At 39.7% G+C, this 21,868-nt stretch overlaps 1 protein-coding gene across 5 annotated transcripts in view; it reads left to right on the top strand.

Annotated features, from left to right (window-relative positions):
- ARIH2 (ariadne RBR E3 ubiquitin protein ligase 2) overlaps positions 1 to 21,868 on the top strand; it is a 46,906-nt gene that overhangs the window by 9,313 nt on the left and 15,725 nt on the right. For 3 of the 5 annotated variants that reach the window (XM_040628843.1, XM_040628845.1, XM_040628842.1), the window contains exon 4: positions 19,902 to 19,969. The exons of 1 other annotated variant lie outside the window; for it this stretch is intronic. In XM_040628843.1, the coding sequence (XP_040484777.1) occupies positions 19,902 to 19,969 (68 nt within the window). Of the gene's footprint in view, positions 1 to 9,572; positions 9,619 to 19,901; positions 19,970 to 21,868 lie in introns of all 5 variants that reach the window. One more of the 5 variants, XM_040628844.1, reaches the window with a different exon arrangement.

Below are 21,868 nucleotides of genomic sequence, written 5' to 3'. Positions count from 1 at the left end.
CTTCATTGCTTAACTGCTCTGTTCACTTCTTAAGCCTTGTGTTCCTCCAGATAGGATTGGAGAAATATGCTGGTTATAATGAGTGTTTTTACCACAGTTCTTGCTTTAGGAATTGCTGTATTAATTGCAGTAGAGCTAGGAAAATGTTACACAGAATACTTTATTCTGCCACCCTCTTGCTTGAATTTATTTTAAAATCTAGTGTTTGATATTCAGCAAAATGTGGCTGGAAAATCTCTCATAAGTCTTCTTCCGCGGATCATTTTTCCCCTTTGTAGATGAATCATAATTAGTTTTCAGGGCTTCTGACTCCAAGTGCAGAAGTCTTTATAGCCTCGTGTTCAAAACAGTCTCATTTCTATGCATTTGTTACTGGTAACATGAGCAATTGATGTTCTTCACAAAATACCTTACATTTAGTCTTTCTCTTAAGTGGCAACCAAGTTTTGTATAATATCTGGAAAAGACTTTAATTTTACTTATGTCAGCTTTTTTGTATACTGATATAGTGGGATTTTAGACCATTTTATTTTTATTTATGTATTTGTTAATGGTAATTGTTGTTTTTTTATTACTATTAATGGGAAAGTATCCTCAAGCTGGGCCTGGTAACATTGAGTGTTTATGTGCTGAGCAGCCATCTGATTTCTATTTTTATGACCTGATGTCAGGTTTCTTTGCATGCCTGTATCTCAGTAGAATCTAGATTAAAATCCTGTGTTTCAAATAGTTTCTTGTTAGTGGGTGTGTTGACATACTTCATGATGCCTTACTGTGGAAATCTGATGTGTGTTTTACTGATGTACAAATTTATTTTTAAAAGGGAGATGAGAAATGTCCAGAGTGACGTTGAGAATTGCCTAAGTACAACTAGTGCTACAGTTGTCCGTATCTTGCCAGTTTAGAAAGGTTATTGTCATCATTGACTTTGTGTGCTCACTGTGCACCTGGCACTGCACACAGCATGTTTACTGCCTTCCAGAAAAGAAGCTCTTAATCAGATTCAAGGCTAGCTTTCATTCTAGTCTTTTTCTTGTGCTTTCACGCTATCGTAGGAACTGTGCATAAGCAAGGGGTGGTCTTATTTTAAGATTTATTTATTTTAGAGAGCACACAAGCAGGGGGAGAGGGAGAGAATCCCAGCAGACTCCCTGGGGAGCCCTACAACACGGGCTCAATCCCAGGACCCCGAGATCACTACCGGAATCGAAATCCAGAGTCAGCCGGGGGTGCCTGAGTGGCTTAGTCGGTTAAGCGTCTGCCTTCAGCTCGGGTCATGATCCAGGATCCTGGGATTGAGCCCTGCGGTGGGCTCTCTGCTCAGCCGAGAGTCTACTTCTCCTTCTGCCTCCCCGCCCCCCGGGCCCCACACTCACGCTCTCTCTCTCAAACAAATAAATAAAATCTTAAAAAAGTTGGCCGTTCAGCTGACTGAGCCACCCAGGCACCCCCTCAGTGGGTGATTTTAATCCCACATTTGTGTTCTAATCCTTAACTTATTTATATTTAACCTTTTATTGTTGAAATGTTACTATAGTATTTAAAAAAGAAATATCCTTCATAATTTCATTAACCTAAAATAAAAGTTTTCTTCCTTGCTTGTAATCCTTCAGGTCTTACCCGTATTTGTATATAATATTACTGTGCTTCAATTCATTCATTCAACCAATATTTATTAAGCACTTAACTGTGTGCCAGGCACTGGAAAAATAGCATCGAACAACATAGGTCCCTGCCCTGGCTGACGTTACATTCTGGTAATTGCTATGTACATGTATTATATTCTGCTTTTTTCTTATATACAGGCATGCCTCAGAGATGTTGCAAGTTTGGTTCCAGACCACTGCAATAAAGCATATATCACAATAAAGCAAGTCAAATGATTTTTTTTTGTATCCCAGTGCAAATGAAAGTTATGTTTACACTATACTGTAGTCTATTAAGTTTGCAGTAGCATTGTGTCTATAAAACAATGTAAATATCTTAATTAAAAAATACCTTATTGCTAGAAAGTGCTACCGTCACTTGAGCTTTCAGCAAGTTGTAATCACTAATCACAGATCACCGTAACGAATATAATAGTAATGAAAAAGTTTGAAGTGTTGCTAGAGTTACCAAAATGTGACACAGAGACATGAAGTAAGCAAAAGCTTTAGAAAAAAATGGTACTGATAGACTTACTTGATGCAGGTTTGCCACAAACCTTCAATTTGTAAAAAACAAAAACAAACAGTGTCTGCCAACTACAATGAAGTGAGGTATGCCTGTATTTTAAGTATTTCCCCCTGTTTTTATTTCATCCTCATAAATTACTTTAAATGGCTGAATATCACATCATCATACTGAGCCGTATTTTGCTCATACTTTCCCCGTTGGGCGTTTAGGTAAGTACTATTGTGTTACCGTTCTTGGGGGCCGGTTATGTTGCTGTGAACACTTTCATGAATATGGCCTTTGTGTTTGTTGGACCTTGGCCAGAGCCTGGGCTAGTGGTCAGATGGTTGGGCTCCATTCCCTTTTTTGCCATTTAATATAATGTGGCCTTGGGCAAGTTCCTCATCATATCTAAGCTTCGGTTTTCCATCTGTAAAATAATGATAAAAATATCTCCTTCACTGCATTAAATGAGATAATTAATGTGAAGTGCCTGTCACATGAATGTTCAAACAAATGGTCATGGTGGAGGCAGGGCAAGTGCAGGACAATGGGATTGTTACTTATTTGCTCTGGTTCCTTAGAACACATTCTTAGGATTGTGCATTTTCAGTGATAGACTAAAAACCACATTGAGGAAGGTTCTGGGTGACATATTGCTGATCGTGTCTCCGAATGTGCATGTGGTAGATGGATCATGTACTTTGGATTTTTTTGTCTTCATCCAGAGCCTCTGGTTCCCTTCTTCTGGGGCCCACTGATAAGAAAAGTAAAAGTAACACAATGAATTTTGAATTGGAACCAGGAAAAGGATGAAGGGGACTATAGCTTGTCTGTTATTCCTACATTTTTGGTTGACTGCAGTGTTTGGTCTTGGGCCTGCTTAGTTGGTTTTGAGGTTCTTATTGTTGGGGCATCTCCTTGCTTTAACTTGTGCTCTGTTCCAGTCTCTCCCGTTTTTTTGTTTTCCTAACTTCACCTTTGCCCCTACTGCTCTAGGAAAAATTTGACCGATTAGATTCCTCTGCCCAAAAGAGGGAAGAGTTATAGGAAAGATTTGAGAAAGGTACAGAGTGAGATACAGGAAGCTTCTCATCTTGCTCTTCCTAAAATGTGTCTGTGCTGTGGCTTGATTACTCAAATTGACATGAATTGTCAGAATTTGAAGCTTTTGTTGTGTTCCCTTTTCTTTGAACTGTCACGAACCTTTATACACATGAAATGGTTTTACTGTGAAAACCACAAGTTATCAATCATAAACAGAGAAAAAGACAGGGAGAGTGAGCAAAAGGTTGGTTTGGAGATTTTAACAGAGCAGAGCTGTTCTGATAATCATGAACAAAGTGGTCTCCATCTGAGAAATTTGCTGTCTTTGACTAGCTGTTTCTTTCCTGGCCAGTACATGTGCTACTCATTCTCATTTCTTTTATCCCTTACTTTAGGCTCTCATTTTCCAGAGTCTGTAGATAGCGTTGTATCCTTTTATAAGAAATAATTCCAATGCCATCAAACTTAGCTTCCTGGATTCTCTGTCTTAATTGGTGATGCCACCATCCATCAAGCTGGAAGCTGAGGATTTACCCTTGAATCCCTTCTCCCACGAAGCCCTCCCTGTTCCCCAGTCAGTTGGGCACTCCTGTCTCTCTACCATTCTGTGCATGTGTCTTGCTGTGTATTTATGCTAATTGGGAACTGTTGTTTGTAAGCCAGGGCCTAAACTCTTTGAGAGTTGCTTGTCGATCTGACTGAGTCAGGTCAAAAAGTGCAAAAGTTGAGAGTTTAACCCCAGACCTCTACTTCTGTATGTTCCCATTTGTAAATAGAAGACACACTTATCAAAGGACTTCCATGAAGCCCGCTGAATTCTGAACAGAGGCAGTATATACCCGGTAGATGTATGGTTCCCAGCTTGGGGTGCATCTCAGAATTAGTTTTGTCAATTCTGATACAGAAGCCTGAACTTCATGCAGACATGATAAAACAAAATCTTCAGAGGTGAGGCAAGGTATTATACGTTATATTCATGTGGAGAATTCATGTGGAAGGACAAAAAAATTGTGAAACAATTCAGGTTATCGAAGTGCAGAGAAAAGAGTATGTCCTTTCTTTGGCTGCTGAAAGGATGTGTCCAACATTTAGAGTGTACTGGTTTCATAACTGGAGGGGGAGTAGGATAAAGACACCCAACTATACTGGCAAGTTGGATAGGTTTCCTGTATTTTTTTTTCCTGTAGTATTTTTGATGTCTAAATGTAACTTCCTGTGTCATCGATTATCAAGATAAAAGTGGGTTCTTAGGACCATGCTGATAATGAGTAGCTGTAAAAATGGCTAATAATATCTGCAATCATAAATACAATGTGAATGTTTTAAAAGTTTTGAATTTTATGACATAGAACACATCAATTTTTTTTTTATTAGCGTGTTAACATTGGCTTCTGCTGCAAGATAGTTGGCTGTCCTCACATACCTTTGTTCCCCCTCCATTTGTCTTTGTTTGTTTGGTATTCACATGTCTGTAGCAGTTTTATTTGCAATAGCCAAAAACTGGAAACAACCCAAATATCCACAAATAGATGAATGAACAAATAATGGCGTGTCCATAGAACAACATACTTCTCAGCAGTATAAAAAGAGTGAATAGCTTCTATAAGCATCGTTGGTAAATCCCAAAAAAGTATGCTGAATGAGGGAACCCAGGGGGAGAAAAGAGTAAATATTTTATGATTTCAACCATATAAAATTCTGGAAAATGCAGACCCATTGTGAAGGAAAGTAAATCGGTTGCCTGGAGAGTTGGGGAGGGCGGGGAGAGATGATGATGAAGAGCACGAGGTAAATTTAGGGGTGGTTTTCTATTTTGAGATATGAAAATGAAAGTAAAGGCATATTCATGTTATAAATTCATAATACAAAAAGAGAATAGGTTGAGGGAGGTGGCTTGTGGGGACCTTGCACACTGCAGCCAGTTTGTCCAGCAGGTCTTTGAAGAGACTGCGGGGTTTGATTTGACTGACAAAGGCTGGAAGAGATAAATGAGCGGCAAATGAGGGGATTAATTAAAGGTTTCTATGTAAAATAATCAACCCTGCCCCCACTTGGTTTCTAGACAAAATAATCTGCTTATTTTTAAGAAATCGAATAGCCTGGGGAGAAATAGGGCCCTTAGAGAGTGTAAGATTGGGCTAATCTTATTGGTCACTTTGGGGGCTCTTGAGTCTTATGTGTATGCTGCCTCTGATTAAGCACCCTAAAGAAAAGCCTGTCAGTTGACAGGTTTTGTCCATGCACACAGAGTTAGGATTCATTTTCCTGACACCCCCTCCCCTTTTAAAGTTGTAATATTCATATAAAATTAACCATTTTAAAGTTGAAATTCAGTGGCGTTCAGTATATTTACAGTGTGCAACCATAATCTCCATCTAGTTCCAGAACATTTTCATTACCCAAAAGGAAACCTGGTACCCATTAAACAGTTATTTCCCACTCCCCCCAGCCCTGGGCAACCACTAATCTTCTTTTTGTGTCTCTATGGATTTACTTATTCTATATATGTCATATAAATGGAATCATGCAATATATGACCTTTTGTGTCTGGTTGCTTTCACTTAGCGTGATGTTTTCGAGGTTCATCCAAATTGTAGCATGTATCACTACTTCATTCCCTTTTTTTTGGTGACCCTTTGTTTTTTAACCAAGAATCACCAGACATTTGAGGAAAACATGCAAAATGGAAGAGAAACAGGAAAATTGATCTGAGCTGAAACAGACCAGTAGATGATTTTGCTTGTTTTTAAAAGCGTACATATTTAGTATTCTCCAAGATATTCAAGAAGACATGGCATCCATGAAACAATCAGAGAGGCCATCTGGAAGAAACTGTCAAAATAAAAAAGCTCATAGAGATGAATTATGGGTTTGCCAAGTTAAAAAATATTCCATAGATAGATCAGAAGATAAAATCAAGAGAAAATCTCAACATAAAGCCAAAATACAGGCAAAAATTGATGCAGAAAAAAGAAACATAGAGGATCAATCCAGAGATCCATCACCTACCAGAATTTCTGGGAAGTGAGAACAAAAAATGAAAAAGAGGGAAATATTTAAAAGTATAAGAAGAAAATTTCCAGGATCTAAAGAAAGGACCGTTCTTCATATTGAAAGGTTCTTCCCAACACCCAGAAGAATAAAGAAAGACCCACTGCTAGAATTGTCACTGTGAAATTTCAGAAAAACAAGAATAGATGGAAAACCCTAAGAGTTTTTGTAAAGATGCACTGGATCTTCTAAAAGAAATGGGAATCAGACGTGTCATCCACAACTGTGACAACTAGAAGGCAGTGGAGCAGCAGTCTTCCAAGTCCTGAGGGAGAATGGTTTTGAACCTAGAGTTCTGTCATAGGAAAATACACTTGTTTTCAGATGTCAAGGACTCCTGAAATTTTCTTTTCTTACACCTTTTCTGGAGCTGTTCCTTGCTGATGAAAATCAAAAAGAGGAAGATATTCAAGAAATGGTTGAACTAAGTAATCCAATGAAAAGTCCCATGTTACCTATACAACAGGAGCTCTGTTTTATGCTGGAAAGTAGCCATCTCAAATTTGAACACCACTTTGGTGGGATCCAAGAAAAATTTATTCGGGAATGGGAATGGGTAGATTCCGAGCAACAGATAAAATGAAGCTGGAAGATAGTTAGAATACAGTGGAGAAACCGTAGAACTTTTTACAAGGGGCAAGGGAATTAGAATTTCTATGCAAAGCAGAAAAACTATATGCAAAAAGTTGTAAGCCAAATATAAATCAGACACATAAGTAGCACAAGTGTAGGTAATTGGTGGCGACTAAATAGAGATAACGTATTTGTGCCTAATGTCTGAATGTCCTTTGAGTGGCTCAAGGATAGTGGCTTTGGAAGCACAAGGAAGAAAATGCAATTCTGGTCCTGTAAACAATACTTTAAAGTTACAAAGGTAACTGATAGAAGGAACTGAAAATAGTAATTGAAATATAAAAAGGTTGGGCCTTGGAAGGGGGTAGCAGGGAGAGGTATAAGTAAGCTAAATCTGCTAGAGAATCATGGCCATGCTTAATGATGTTGGTGACAAGCAGAAGAACTGATAGAGATTTCTCCTGGATAGGAAGACTGGGAGGCTGGGGAGGGATGGGGTGGCAGGTATTGTTCCTTTTCATCAAAGTGTTTTTTATGAACCATTTGATTTTCTTTGTTCATTGGTAATTGGGATAGGTTAAGAACTTGTTGATTCCCAATAAACAAGTGTTTCCTGAGTGTCTTCTGTTTTTTTAACTTTTAGATAGATGCTGAAAGCTGGGGGGAAAGTAGTTTGACCTCTACCGTAAAATAATTTTAAGATCTCTTTGCCTTTGGTTTCTGCCACCTCTTTTTTTGGAATGGTGAGAGAGGAGATATAAATAAATCTTTTTCTACTTCTATTTCATATTTTCTGATATATCCACTAAAAGTGCAACTTTGATTATCTTGGTCTGTTGAAAAATTTAAAGTATCTTCTTCAGACTCCAGCCTGAACTCCTTCCTGTTGGCTGTTCTCTAACCCATTTTGTTTGACATTTGTCTCCACAAACCTCCTGTAAGCGTCTCTGCCCTTCAGAACCCTTTGCAAACTCTCAGGAGACCTCTTGTCCTTCCTTTTTTTTTAAACGTTTTTAATTCTTTTTAACCTTCCTCAGAGGAGCTATATCTGGCCTCCTCCTTCATCCCCTTGAAGCCTGAAAGATCTTGGTGCCTCTCTGGGTTCTGGAGGAGAATGTGGGTGTGCAGTGACAGAGGGTAGTGTTAGCATCTAGGACCTAGTACTGGTGCTGGCATTGTTCCAAGTGCTTGCATATGGCAGAGAAGGAAATCGTTTCAAATCTCTGTCCTCAAGGAGCTTCCATTTCTGACGGAGTTTTATATAAACAGAAAGGTTATAAAAATAGCATTATATGTTTTGAGCATAGCTAAGGCCATCAGTCAGTAGTTCTGTCTTTGAATTATGTTTTTGGAGTGTGTGGCTTTATCAGTAAGATATGGTAGCCTCTGAGGTATCCTCTAGAGTAGAGTGGGAACATGGATGGTACTGCCAAGATAGTATTTGGTGTATTCCCTCTTATATGCCTCCTCACAGTAGCAGTAGCTACAAGAGGCAGAGCATTATTTGAAATCATTTTGGACAAGATGGGCTTATGGCTGCGTGAACATGGTCTGAGATTTGGCTTTTAATCCTACAATGACGGTTCATTGGATGTCAGCTCCTGTCTACATTTCTTTTGGTTTGGTTCCTGGATATGACGTTGGGTCATAAAAATGGTGGTCATCCTGCTTATTTGGCACCCACTGGAAAACTCTTAGAATTCTGGTAGGGGTTTAACCAGCCTTTTGTAGTAAGTACTTTCCAAAGGTTTTTCATTAAAACGCACACCCTAAAAGATAGGCTGGGATTTACTCCATGATAATGTGGCAGGTAATGGATAGATGAGGTATAGATAGAGTGGACCTGGCCATGAGTTGATGTTGGAGCTGGGTGATGGGTACATGGGTTTCATCATACTCTTCACTTTTGTAGATGTTTGGAATTTTTCATAATAAAAAGTACCCTCGTGATCAAGGATGGATGGCTCATATTTTTGCTTTATTGTATTTTGCGTAAATAACTTTTTATTTTAGTGAGGTCTTTGGGTTTCTTGGTATTTATTTTAATGATCAGAGACAGAGCTGAGTTAAGGTTAGACGAGAGAAATCTTCAAATTTAATCAGATTTTTAAAACATGAATAGCATGGGTGCCTCAGTTATAAGTCAGCCCTACTTCCGTGGAGACCTGTAAAGAAAAAGCGAAAGGAAGCAAGGTTATAATCAGGAGCCAGAGAGGCTGACCTCCTAGAAGCTGAGAATATGTAGATGAGAAATATGGGAGAAATGAAGGTCCACCACTTAAACTGGACTGTAAGGGTGAGCCTTGCCTAAAGTCAGAGGCCTGCTGGCACCCCAGTATCACCACCACTGCTGCTGATTTTGTCCCATTCTGGGGTGATGTTCACCTACTCCTTTGTCTCTGTGCTTTAACCTTGTTTCTTCCTCTTACCCCTTTTAGTCCCTTCTCACCTCACCCCGTGCCCTCCAAGACCTGAATTCATCCATCTTGATCTCCTTAGGCTAGCTTTCCTATATCATATCCCTTTCTACCCCAGACCCAGAAGCTCACCCATAGTTCACTCCTTTCCTTCATCTCTGCTGTTTAGTGAATCACTGCTAGTGTTTGTTAACAAATGTGATTGGACCATGAAGTGGCTTAACACAGGCTGAGGCATGGAGACCCATTCGTGTAGCCTTAAAAATTTTCAGGCAGTTGGCAAGTAAGAATTCTAAATAAAAATTGAAACTACCACCTGTATTTTTTCAGGCCGTTGATGCTCACTGCCATCAGCTGCATCCTCCCTATGGCACTGGTAAGTGTGGGAAGGGCTGGTGACAGTTTTGGTGGGCTGCTGGATTTCTTTTTTCTGGGGGAAAGATCTATTTGCAAGCTATGTTATTAACTTGTCCCCGAGGGCTGGACAGCTTGAACCAGCTGTAGGAGACTAATAAAAAGAGGAAGAAGCAATTTACCATGCTCATGGGTTTCCTTGGGGAACTGTTGTTAAGAGCAGAGGCTCTTCACTATGTGCCTTGATCCTTACATAAAATTAGCACGTTCCGTGCATTATTTTGAATAATAAACATATGCTATCCAAGTGCTCTGGGATGTTAAGTAGTAACTGTTAAATTTCCTGAAACTCTTAAAACCTTTTTTCCAAAGATGGATATTGGCTGTGTCTTAGGGTCCAAAATGTTATATGTACTTATCATTTCCTTCAGTAGCAAGGTTTATCTCGCTCTGGTGTTTTAAGTTCTTTGTGGGCAGGAGATCAAGAAATGTTTATTCCAATGATTAATGTGAAATTCTGATAGAGACGAAGAAATTTGTGGCTCTCATTTACTAACAAACTTGAGGTGGACTTGGGGACCTGTGATTTTAAAAATTGTTTTTACCACAGTATGCTTTCTGCTTAGGGACCTAATGGAGAAAATATACACAGTAAAGTTGAAACATAAGGTGGGACAGCAAGTCACAGAATTGCTGAAGTATCAGGCAATAATCAAATTGCTGCTGGAGTTACCTTATCTAAAGTCTTGAAATCCTGCAGATGTCTTCTTGTAGTGAGTGGGTTGGAGGCCACACAGATTCAGAAGTTTTATCTCATCAAGGTGGTCTCCACTTCAAGTGACAGTTGGGTGTTTACACTATTTCATTTCTCCAGTCTCTGAAGCCCTTAGAACATGGAAGGAAGTGCTTCCAGAATATCTCATGAAATGCAGAGCTGGTGGACTTGTATACTGTTAGCCAGTGAGGATCTCCTTGCTGGTAACAGCAGCTAAAGCATTCATGTACACTTTATTACATCTCTGTGAGAAAAATCTTAGCATCATTGGCCCATATTCTAGATTTCCCACTGGTCCCCACTTCTCATCCCCCAAGCCCTACTTATGAAGTAGGGATAGAATTTTATGCACTCTTACTACATTGTTTATAAGAAACAGAAAGAAGAACTTGACTCCCCAGCAGCTGTCTACTCCTTTAGGTATCTGTGCACAAGTGGTAACTACAACATGTTTTGAGGGCCTGTTATCAGGGAAATAAGCTTCTGTTTTAAGCGTCTTCAGCCCAAATATAGATTGTAGAAGATGATAGAAGAGTTTTGCCTGCAACTTTTGGGAAATACTGATGACCAGCAGCAAAGTCCTTTCCGACATGCGTGTAGCTAAGGTGTTCCTGAAAGAAAGAACTGGAAACCATTCGAGGGTGTTGGGATTATAAATGCAGTGGCAAAACAAGGCCAGACTGTATTGGCAATGCAGAGCAGTGTTCAGGGTAAATGACAGCACAGGGTAATCCCACAGTTTTTTCAAGCTGGGAGGAAAGCTCCCTAGAGGCTCCTGACCCATTTTTGCTCAGGTTTGGGGGTATAGAGAAAGAGGAGAAAAAGCAGGGAAGATAGGCTGCTCTTGGCTTCTGCTCTTAGCATATCTTTGACTCTGGACCACTGGAGACTTGAGGGCATCCTTCTGTCTTTGATGAACTTTATACCACTGTTTGCCCTCCCTTCCCCACCTTGATTAGTCACATTCCCTTCCCCAGCTCCCAGGAAAAATAAAAGAGGAGTTCTTACCTTTGGGGCTTCTGTCCACACTGACCAATGCTTAAACTGTGATGACTCAAAGACAGGCCTGAGAGGCTGTGCTTTGTGGAAGGGCAACATTTTAAGGGGCTCAAAGATTAGGAGCAGAGCATCCATTGGAACACTAAGAAGGCTTGGTCTGGGAGGTTGAGATAGCCACAGAGTGTTGTAAAGTTATTAGCATTATAGACAAGTGTGGAAGTTATATCTGCTTATGCTGAAATTCACATTGTATGATCAGTTAACCTTTGGTCAAAACTATTTTAAAACTCTGAAGGGGAATTTTTCATTTTGAGGAGTAAGCAAAAGGTCAAAGTGACTATTTGATACAGTAGCGTAAAGGTCAGCTTTTTGTTTATTGTGACATTTGTTCATACAAGTTACTGCAGTTGTGTTAAAAGTCCCTCCTGACTTCTATTATGAAAAATTAAAACAAAGAAGTTTAAGGAATTGTACAGTGGACATCTGTATACTATCAAGATTATACAGTTGCTAATCTTTTGCTACATTTGCTTTGTTATGTATCTAGCCATCAAGCAATTTTATTTTTATACAGATTTATTGAAGTGTTATTTATATTCCATTAAATGCACCTATTTAAAAGTGTACCATTAGATGAATTTTAGTAAGTTTATGCAGCTATGTAACCATCACCACAACCTGAGGTATAGAATATTTTCATCATCTGGAAAGTTCCCTTGTTGTATTCATTAGTCAGTCCCCACTCACAGCCCCAGGCAACTAAGGATCATCTTTCTTTCCCTATGGTTTTACCTTTTCTAGAAGCTTCATATCAATTGAATTGTACAATATGTAGTCTTTTGTATCTGGCTTCTTTCACTGGGCACGATATTTTTGAGGTTCATCCGTGTCATATTACATGTCAGTAGTGCTTTCCTTTTTATTGCTGAATGATTTTCCTTTGTATGGATATATTACATTTTGTTTATCCATTCATTCATCAGTTGGTGGACATTTGGTTGTTTCCAGTTTGGGGCTATTATGAAATATGCTGCCATGCCCATTCATGTCCAGGACTTTAAATGGACATATGTTTTCATTTCTCTTGGGTAGATATCTAGGAGTGGGATTGCTAGGTTGTATGGTAAGTGTGTGTTTAATGTTTTAAGAAACTGCCAAACTGTTTTCCAAGGGGAATGCTATTTTAGATTCCTGCCATTATATAAGGGTTCCAGTTTCTCCACATCCTTGCGAGCACTCGATACTGATAGTCTTTAAGATTATATCCATTCTAGTGAGTATAAAGTGGTATCTTGCTGTTTTAACTTGTATTTCCCTTATGACTGATGATCTTGAGGATCTTTTCTTTTGCGTATTTACTGTTCATACCTTTTTCAGGTGAAATGTTCAAATCTTTTGCCCATTTTTCAAAATTGGGTTGTTTGTCCTGTTGAGTTGCATGAGTTCTTTATAGATTCTGAATTGAGTCCTTTATCAGATATATGATTTGTAATTATTTTCTCCTAGTCTGTGGCTTGTCTCTTCCATTTTCTTAATAATGTCTTTGAAGACTAAAAGTTTAATTTTAATGAAGTCCAGTTTATCAGTTTTTTCTTTTAAGGATAGTGCTTTCATTGTCGTATCTTTGAAATCTTTGCCTAAACCAAGGTTGCAGAGATTTTCTTATAGAAGTCTTATGGTTTTTAGTTTTACATTTAAATCTGTGAACTATTTTGAGTTAATTTTTTACGTGCTGTGAAGTGTCTAAGTTCTGTGGTTTGTTTTTGTATAATTATGTTCGGTTATTCCAGAACCGTTTGTTGAATGTTTCCTTGACTGAATTCCTTTGCACCTCTGTATAAAATTAACCGTAAACGGTGTGAGTTTACTTCTGGATTTTATTCTGTTTCATTGATCTCTCTGTTTCTAAGCCCATACGTACTTCACTGTCTTGATTACTGTAGCTTCATAAGTCAGATAGCGTAAGTCCTCTGACTTTGCTCTTTCAAGATTGCTTTGGATATTCTGGGTCTTTTACCTTCCACAGATTTTAGGATCAACTTTTACTTTGTCCCCTCTGCCCCCCAAAAAAACCCTGCTTTGATTTTGATTAATTTTGATTGCTGTGTTCAGTCTGGAGCTGTGTTGTTCAGTCTGGTGGCTGTGACCCTGTGTAGCCATTGGGCATTTGAAATGTAGCCAGTTGGAATTGGTATGTGCTATAATTCTAAAATATACGGTGTACTCTGGAGGCTTATATGAAAAAAAGGGTATGAAATAAAATTGTTCATGAATCATTTTGGGGGATTACATGTTAAAATAATATTGTAGATGTATTAGTCTAAATAAAATATATTATTAAAACACATTTCACCTATTTTAAATTTTAGTTTTCATATGTTGTATAGAAATACATTTGGTTTTTGTATATTGACTTTGTATTTTGTTATCTTACTAAATTCATTTATTAGTTCTAGTAGTTGTTTTATACATTTGTTTAGGATTTCCTGAGTAAATACTCATTTTATCTAGGAATGGAGACAGATTTCTTTCTTCTTTTTCCAATCTTTTATTAATGTATTTTATGCCCCCCCCCCCTTTGCCTTACTGCCCTGGCTTGGGCCGCCAATATATAATGTTAAATGGTGAGGGCAATCATCTGTACCATTTTCCTGATAGTAGCATTCACTGTTTCATCATTGAATATAATGCATAGATGCCCTATATCAGATTCAGGCAGTTCACTTTTTGTCCTGATTTGCTGAGAAATTTTATCTTGAATGAATATTGAATTTTGTCAGATGGGTTTTCTGTGATGAAATGATCATTTTTTCCACCTTTAGGTTGTTAATTCAGTGAATTATGATAGGAGCTTTCAAATGTTAAATTATCTTTCCATTCCTGGGATAACCTCACTTCATTATGCTATATTGTCCTTTTTCTATATTGCTGGACTTAATTTGCTAAAATATTTGGATTGATTTTTTTGTGTCTGTGTTCATAAGGGATACTGGTCTGTAATTTTTTTGTTATATGATTGTCAGATTTTTTATCTGAATTATGTTAGTCTCATAAAATTAATTGGAAGAAGTATTACTTTCTTGAGTTTCTGAAAGTGTTTAAGTGTTGATGAAGTTCACCAGTAAAAAGTTGTGGACATTGGGGTGCCTGGGTGGCACAGCGGTTAAGCGTCTGCCTTCGGCTCAGGGCATGATCCCGGCGTTATGGGATCGAGCCCCACATCAGGCTCTTCCGCTATGAGCCTGCTTCTTCCTCTCCCACTCCCCCTGCTTGTGTTCCCTCTCTCGCTGGCTGTCTCTATCTCTGTCAAATAAATAAGTAAAAAAAAAAAATCTTAAAAAAAAAAAGTTACGGACATGGAATTTTGTGAGAAAATTTTTGATTATGAATTCCATGTCTTTAATAGATATAGAGTTATTCAGTTTATTTTTTGTGTGTGTGTCAGTTTTGCCAAGTAGTGTTCAAGGAACTTGTCCGTTTCACCTAAGATACCAAATTTATTAAAATTAGATCATTTATAATATTCCCTTACTTTCCTTTTAGTACCTGTAAGGTTTGTAGGGATAGTCCCTGTTTCACCCCCATTATTGGTAATTTGTATACCCTTTTTTTCTTAAATGTTCTAGCTAAAGTTTTTAGCAACTTTGTTGATCTTCTTAAAGAATCAACTTTTAAAGGCTTTATTTTTCAATATTATTTGGTTTGAATTTTATTTCTGTTTGGTTCTTTTTAATTTTTTCCTTTCACTTGCTTTGATTTTAGTTGTCTTTTTCTAGTTTTTTCTTTTTTTTTAAGATTGATTTATTTATATGTGAGAGAGAGCGAGCACGTGAGCTCACACCTGTGGAGGGAAGGGGGGGGTTGCAGGAGAGAATCCTCAAGCAGACTTCTCGCTGAGCGTGGAACCCAATATGGGGCTTGATCCTGAGATCATGACCTGAGCTGAAACCAAGAGTCCAATGGACGCTTAACCGACTGACCCACGCAGGTGCCCCCCTGCCTTTTTTTAAGATTTATTTATTTATATGGTCTTTTTTTTAGTTTCTTAAGGGGACTTTATGTCATTGATTTTTAGATTTTATTTCCTAGTATAAACATTTACAGTTGTAAATTTCCCTTTGGCATCATGTAAGCAGCATCTCACCAAGTTTTATTCTATGGTATTTTCATTATTGTTCAGCTCAAAACATTTTCTAATTTCTCTTGTGATTTCTTCTGTGACACACAGGTTCTACAGAAGTATGTTCTTAATTTCCAAGTATTTGCTACAAAAAAGGGCATCCTTGGTAGAGAATAGTCAGCAAAGTGTGTGGGGGTGCTAGAATCACTTGGTCTGTTGCTGGACTCCAGGTTACAGTGGTTCTGATGACTCTTCCACTAAGATCTTAAGACTTGTCAGTACTGGAAAACAGTGATGGGTTTTAAACAGGGTGGGAATTGATCCTGGCAAGATATGAGAGCTCTGTAAGAGCTGTTCAGTATTACTACTTTTACTTCAGGGTTTCAGGAAGGTAATCCTGTGGGATATGGAGTGTAGGGGTCCAGAGAATAGCACTGATAGGTTGTTAATTTCTTGATCAAAACAGTCCAGCAAGGGCTCACCTTGATTCTGCTAAAAGATTCTATTCTGCACAATTGAAAACATACAGAAGAATGGAAGACTCCCCAGTTGTGAACTATTGACTCTACTAGAGTGGATTGCTGAGCTCTCTGAGCATTAAGCAGTAATGGTGTGAATACTCAGGAATTCTTTCTTGAGAGAGTTCAGCTGTTTGCACTTTGAGAAAGACAGATTTTTTTATCTTTTTAATATTTTAATATCATCCCCAAGGTTTGTCCTGGCCCTCTTTATGGAAGATGGCTTAAATATTGGCACCCCTGCACCCCCTCCCACATCCTTTTCTGCCCCCAAATCACCATGTTTGCTTTCTCTGAGATACTGTTGGGACATGTGTGCGGTCAGTTCTCTCGTGTGTGTGTGTGTGTGTGTGTGTGTGTGTGTGTGTGTGTGTGTGTGTTTTAAGATTTTATTTGTTTTTGAGAGAGAGGGAACAAGCAAGCACGAGCGGGGTGGGGGGGAGAAGCAGACTCCCCACTGAGCAGGGACACCCCCCCCCCACATGCAGGATTCAATCTCAGGACCCTGGGATCATGACCCAAGCCAAAGGCAGACACTTAACCAACTAAGCCACCCATGGGTCCCCAGTTCTCTCTTATGACCCCAAATCAAGGATGAGGTGGCCTTCCTGCTGGGACTACCTTTTTCCTTATTAATTTTTTAAGAAGATTTTATTTATTTGTCAGAGGGAGAGAGAGCAGGTGAGCCCGAGCAGGGGCAGAGGCAGAGGGAGAAGCAGACTCCCCACTGAGCAAGGAGCCCAATGCAGGACCTCAGTCCCAGGACCCTGGGATCATGACCAGAGCCAAAGGCAAATGCTTAACCAACTGAGCCACCCAAGCATCCCATGGGACTGCTTTTTTAGCATAAATTCTTCTAGGTACTCTTCCTCTACCCCTGTGCTGTTTTTGCCAGAGATTCTTTTGGAACCTGACTTCCCTATAGATTCCCTAGTGTCCATTATAGGGCAAGGCACAGTCACACTGCATTTTGCTTAAATTAATGGTCTCTGAGTTTTTTCGGGTTTATAATGGATTATTGAGAGAAAGTCCCTGATTTCCAGTGATACACTGTGGACATAATATGGGCCATTTCACACCTCCATCTGTGATGTGGGGAATCACAGTAGCACTTCCTACAGAAGGCTGGTGGGAGGTGTGTACAGCTGACACATGTGTGCCTCTTATCTTGTATATATTGATGTATTCTTGGGTTTCGGCACTGAAAGAAAAGCTTCATATCACTCCACTGTCAGTTGCATAAAGTGCTAGGTGTATCCTCTCTTCTACATAATCTCTTCTCACCAAAACTCAATTCTGCTGGGCTATTCTGAGTTGGTCATTAGTGGACTTGCAGTCATTAATAAAATTTCTGTTTCAACAGAGGGCCATGTTCTCCATAGTGGTTGAATGTGGTGTGCAAATTCTGAGGTTTTGTTGCTGCTGTTAAGTGCTGTTCAAATCAAAGGATCAGACTAGGTAGAGTGTTAAAATTCTGTTTCCTAAGAAAAGTTCAGGAGTTCCATTTTGAAAATCCACAGATTAAAGACATGCTGTCACTTAATGATTGGCATCTGCTGAATGGTCAGCCTCTGTCCAGTCCAGTTCTAGGCTCTGTGGATCTGTGAGAGGCAGCCTGACCCCTGTTTTTAGCTCACAGGCTCCACCGAAGGCATCTGTGGTGAGAAGGGGGGCGTGGCTGCTGGAAATGGTCAGGACTCCTCCGGGTTTCCCGCATGGTTTAGTGCTTTTGTTAGGACCTAATAGCCACTGCATGCCAAAACATTTAGAAGTCAGGACAGAAAATGGTGTAGGGCTGATTTGGCCCCATTAGGTAAGGCTCCAGTGAGGAGGTCATCCAAAACAGTATCACTATCAGTTTAAAAAAAAAAAAAATTTGTAGCCAGAAGCTACATTCAAAACAGTTATTTAACTTTAAACCATATGTTTTGTCTCTGTTTTCATTTCGTGATAGTGGTTCGCTGTGATTAAATAGTTTTGTTATGGCTACAGTTAGAAGAAGTGTCAGTTACAATTCAGGAATCCTAGACCTAAAGTCTCCACAGTCTTCAACAGAAAAATACTACAGCAACATGTATGAATCAGATGCCTGTTACCTTGCATGGAAGGGACATGGGGACCCCCCCAACCCTTAGTGAAGTGTGCTATTTTGAGACCTTGGTTTTCTCCAGATGTACCTGGGCTGTAAAATAAAAAGACATTTACTCACTGCACAGCCTTTGACATTGATTATGTACTGGACATGCCCTTGTTTAGTAAGTGTGCACCCGTCTCCTTTCAGGAGTAACTTGAGCTCTAGGGGCAGGGATTACATGTTGGTCACTGGGTCTTTCCCCCCTGCAGTTCTTATCTGTGGACCAGCTGCCTTACAGTTCCTTAGTAGCTCCTGCTTAAAGACTCAGTCTAGTGGGCAGAATACCAAGGTTCTGTGTGTTCTCTTGGCTCCCTGGCCTGAAGTGTGCTCCTTGTTTCTCCTTGATTCAATAGCATCCTCGTGCTTATGCAGTGCCTGATCTAGACCTCCAAACACAGCCCTATCTTCTACGGCCCTACTCTAGTCTAGTCTGCTTCCCCTCCCCCTTTTAATTTTTTAGAGAGAGCATGCACATGTGGGAGCTGGGGGTGGGGAGGTGGGGGGGGCGCAAAGGGAGAGAAAATTCCAAGTAGGCTCTCCGGCCAGCCCGGAGCCCAACGCAGGGTTCTTCTTCACAACCCTGAGATCATGACGTGAACTGAAATCAAGAGTCAGACGCTTAACTGACTTAACTGAGCCACCAGGCGCCATTGTCTGTTTTACCTATTAATAAGATACTGTGGCTATAACACATACATCCTGTCTTACTACTGGCTTCTTTAGCCTAACATTAAAATGTGAACTTTCTATGTCAATAAACTTATTTCTGTAACATCCTTTTCAGTGACTGCATACTAAATCATTGCATGGATCTGTCATATATTATTTACCTAGTTCCTTTTTTTGTTGGGCATTTAGGTTATTTTTAAATTTTTACTCTTGTAAAACACTGCAGTACACATATCCTCTGTGATTTCCTCAGAAAAATTTACAGAAGTAGAATTGCTAGCTCAGAGCGCCTTCTGAGGCTCTTTAATAGCCACAACCAGTGTGCTTTAAAATGTAGGGGCCACAAAGGCTGTCCATAGACTTTTAAATCATACTTGCAATTAGGACTCATTGATTGCCAGGAATTTAGAGATTTTAAACAGGAGTGTTTTCACTTGCTGGATTTATACAAAAAGTCCAAACCTGGAGATTTTTCTGTGAGTAACAAGCCTGACTGGAGGTTCAGTTCCCATGTGTGGTCTCCTACAGCAGCTTGAGGGAACATAGGCCACATTAGGGAACACACAGCTCTTTCGTTTCAGTTGGATGCTGGGTTGTTGTAGACAGGGTGGTTTTGCTTCAGTTTCATATCAAACTAATTTCTTGGAAGTGTCAGTAATGAAAACAAAGAAAAGTCAAAGAGATCCAGGAAAGATTATACTAAGATTATTAAGAGTCTGAACTTAAAAAAAGATGAAGCAGGGGCGCCTGGGTGGCACAGCGGTTAAGCGTCTGCCTTCGGCTCAGGGCGTGATCCCGGCGTTATGGGATCGAGCCCCACATCGGGCTCCTCCGCTGTGAGCCTGCTTCTTCCTCTCCCACTCCCCCTGCTTGTGTTCCCTCTCTCGCTGGCTGTCTCTATCTCTGTCAAATAAATAAATAAAATCTTTAAAAAAAAAAAAAAAAAAGATGAAGCAGAGAACCAAGAGGAAGAATTTGGAAATCAAGCCTGGGCCTGCTGTAGACATAAATGTATGCACTTCTCAAAATGTGGAGTTCTCTGAAGGAAACTACAGTTGTAATTTGATATTTTTTTGTTTCTTCCTTCTAGGTATCTCATTCAGTTGCTAAACTTATATTAGTTAATTTCCACTGGCAAGTTGCAGAGATATTGGACAGGTAAGGTGTTTGGGGGAAGAGAGGTAGCATCACCCATAGCTTCCTTCTCTGCCCATCCACCCAGTGGTGATTAATTTATGTTTTAGAGTATATCCTTACGATGTACATATTATATATTTAAAACATTGGATCATACTGTATATCCTTTTTTCCTCTCAGTACCTGGGGAACATTTCCCCATGATTACATCATACTCTTTCAACCTCAGTTTTATTGCTGCTTAGTATTTCATTGTATAGATGTCCCATGCTTTTTCCAAACCCCTGTTGTCAGACAGTGAAGTTAGTTCAGTTTTTTTTAATGCCGTGGTGAATTTGTAATCAGTGCCCTTCTATATGACACTTGCCAACATCTCCATTTGTTTCTTTGGGATATATCAAGTGAGGAATGCAGCATACTTTTGAATATTACCTTCAGAAAAGATAGGCCAGTTTACCACCAGAACCAGGCCTCTTGAAGCACAGACCTTGAAGTCTCAAGATGTCCTGGAAGTTGTCAAGAGGAGGGGTTCCTCCTCCTGCTGCCCCCTCTAGAAAGAGTCCCCATGCCCGGCCTGCAGAGGCATGTGGTTCTGTCTAGCATAGGGTTTCTCACCCTCAGCATCCATGCCATTTGGGGTTAGAGAATTCTTTGTTGTGGGGGCATTGTTCTGTGAATTGTAAGACGTTTGGCAGAATCTCTGGCAGAATCCATTTGAAAAGACAAAATAACAGTAAAAAATGAGCAAAAGACAGAACAAGCATTTCACAGAAAAGCATGAAAAGCCATTAACATGGACACTGAAATTAGCACCCCAAGCCTTTGAAAGCAAAGATGTCTCCAGACACTTCCAAGTAACCCCTGGAGAACAAAATTGCCACTAGTGAGAATGGTCACATCCCCGCCCTTTCACACACCACTGAGTCTTCCTTTGTATGGTGTGATCCATTTATCTGCGGAGCAAGGTCATGCCTTTCCTTCTCCAGGCTAAACATAACTGGGGTGGCTGTATCTGCTGGAGCAGCTTGGCCTACTCAGGAAGAAGCAAGTGCACTCCTGATTTCACTGATGCACTCTCACTCTCTATACCCAAGAGCTAAATACTTTAGATAGACTTCAAAGTGAACTTCCACTGTTTGCACTATTGTTTCTACTACCCAGAATTCTGGACCCATGTAGGTTCCAGTAGTGGGGTATCTCTCCCTGTCCAAACTCTGTAGCCTAACTTGGGAATGGACAAGATAGCTGAAGACATTAAGAATACTAGTGTGAGAAGTAGGAATAAAAGCAGTAGGAGTCATTTTGACTAGGTGGGATAAGGAAGTCACGTATATGAGACATTCTTCCCTGCATAGGTTCCTGGATTCTGGGTAATGCGTTTTCCTGGGCTTTGTGTGACACTTGTATTACCACATGATAATTGTGTTTATTTTTATTATTTTGTAAGCTTTATTTATTTTAGAAAGTGTGTGTGAACAGGGGGAGGGGCACAGGGAGAGGGAAAGAATCTCAAGCAGACTCCCCATGGAGCCTGACGCAGGGCTCTATCCCAGGACCCTGAGCTCATGACCTGGGCCAAAATCAAGAGTCGGACACTTAACCGACTGAGCCACTGGGACGCTCCTGTTTTTCTTTTTAAATGTATGTTTTCCATACCTCATTCCAGAAAGGAATTAAATATTTATTATGTTTCTTTTTCAAAAATGTATGTTTGTGCACACGTATGTGATGTGTGTAGGTTTTAAAGAATGACAAAGCAAACATACTTAAGTGTCCACCCAAGTAAGAAACCCTCTAAGCTTTACTTAGAAGCCTCTGATGGCAGCCTGGCCACACCCCCTTCCTTCCTCTCCAGAGCTACCAGTATCTTGAATTTGGTATTGATCATTTCCTTGTTTGTTTCTTTTTTTTTTTTTTTTT

The sequence above is a fragment of the Ursus maritimus genome, unplaced genomic scaffold, assembly GCF_017311325.1.
Source record: "Ursus maritimus isolate PB19 unplaced genomic scaffold, ASM1731132v1 scaffold_14, whole genome shotgun sequence".
Lineage (NCBI taxonomy): Eukaryota > Metazoa > Chordata > Mammalia > Carnivora > Ursidae > Ursus > Ursus maritimus.
The sequence above is the reverse complement of the archived record's forward strand: the minus strand, read 5'-3'. Positions and strand labels throughout refer to the sequence as shown.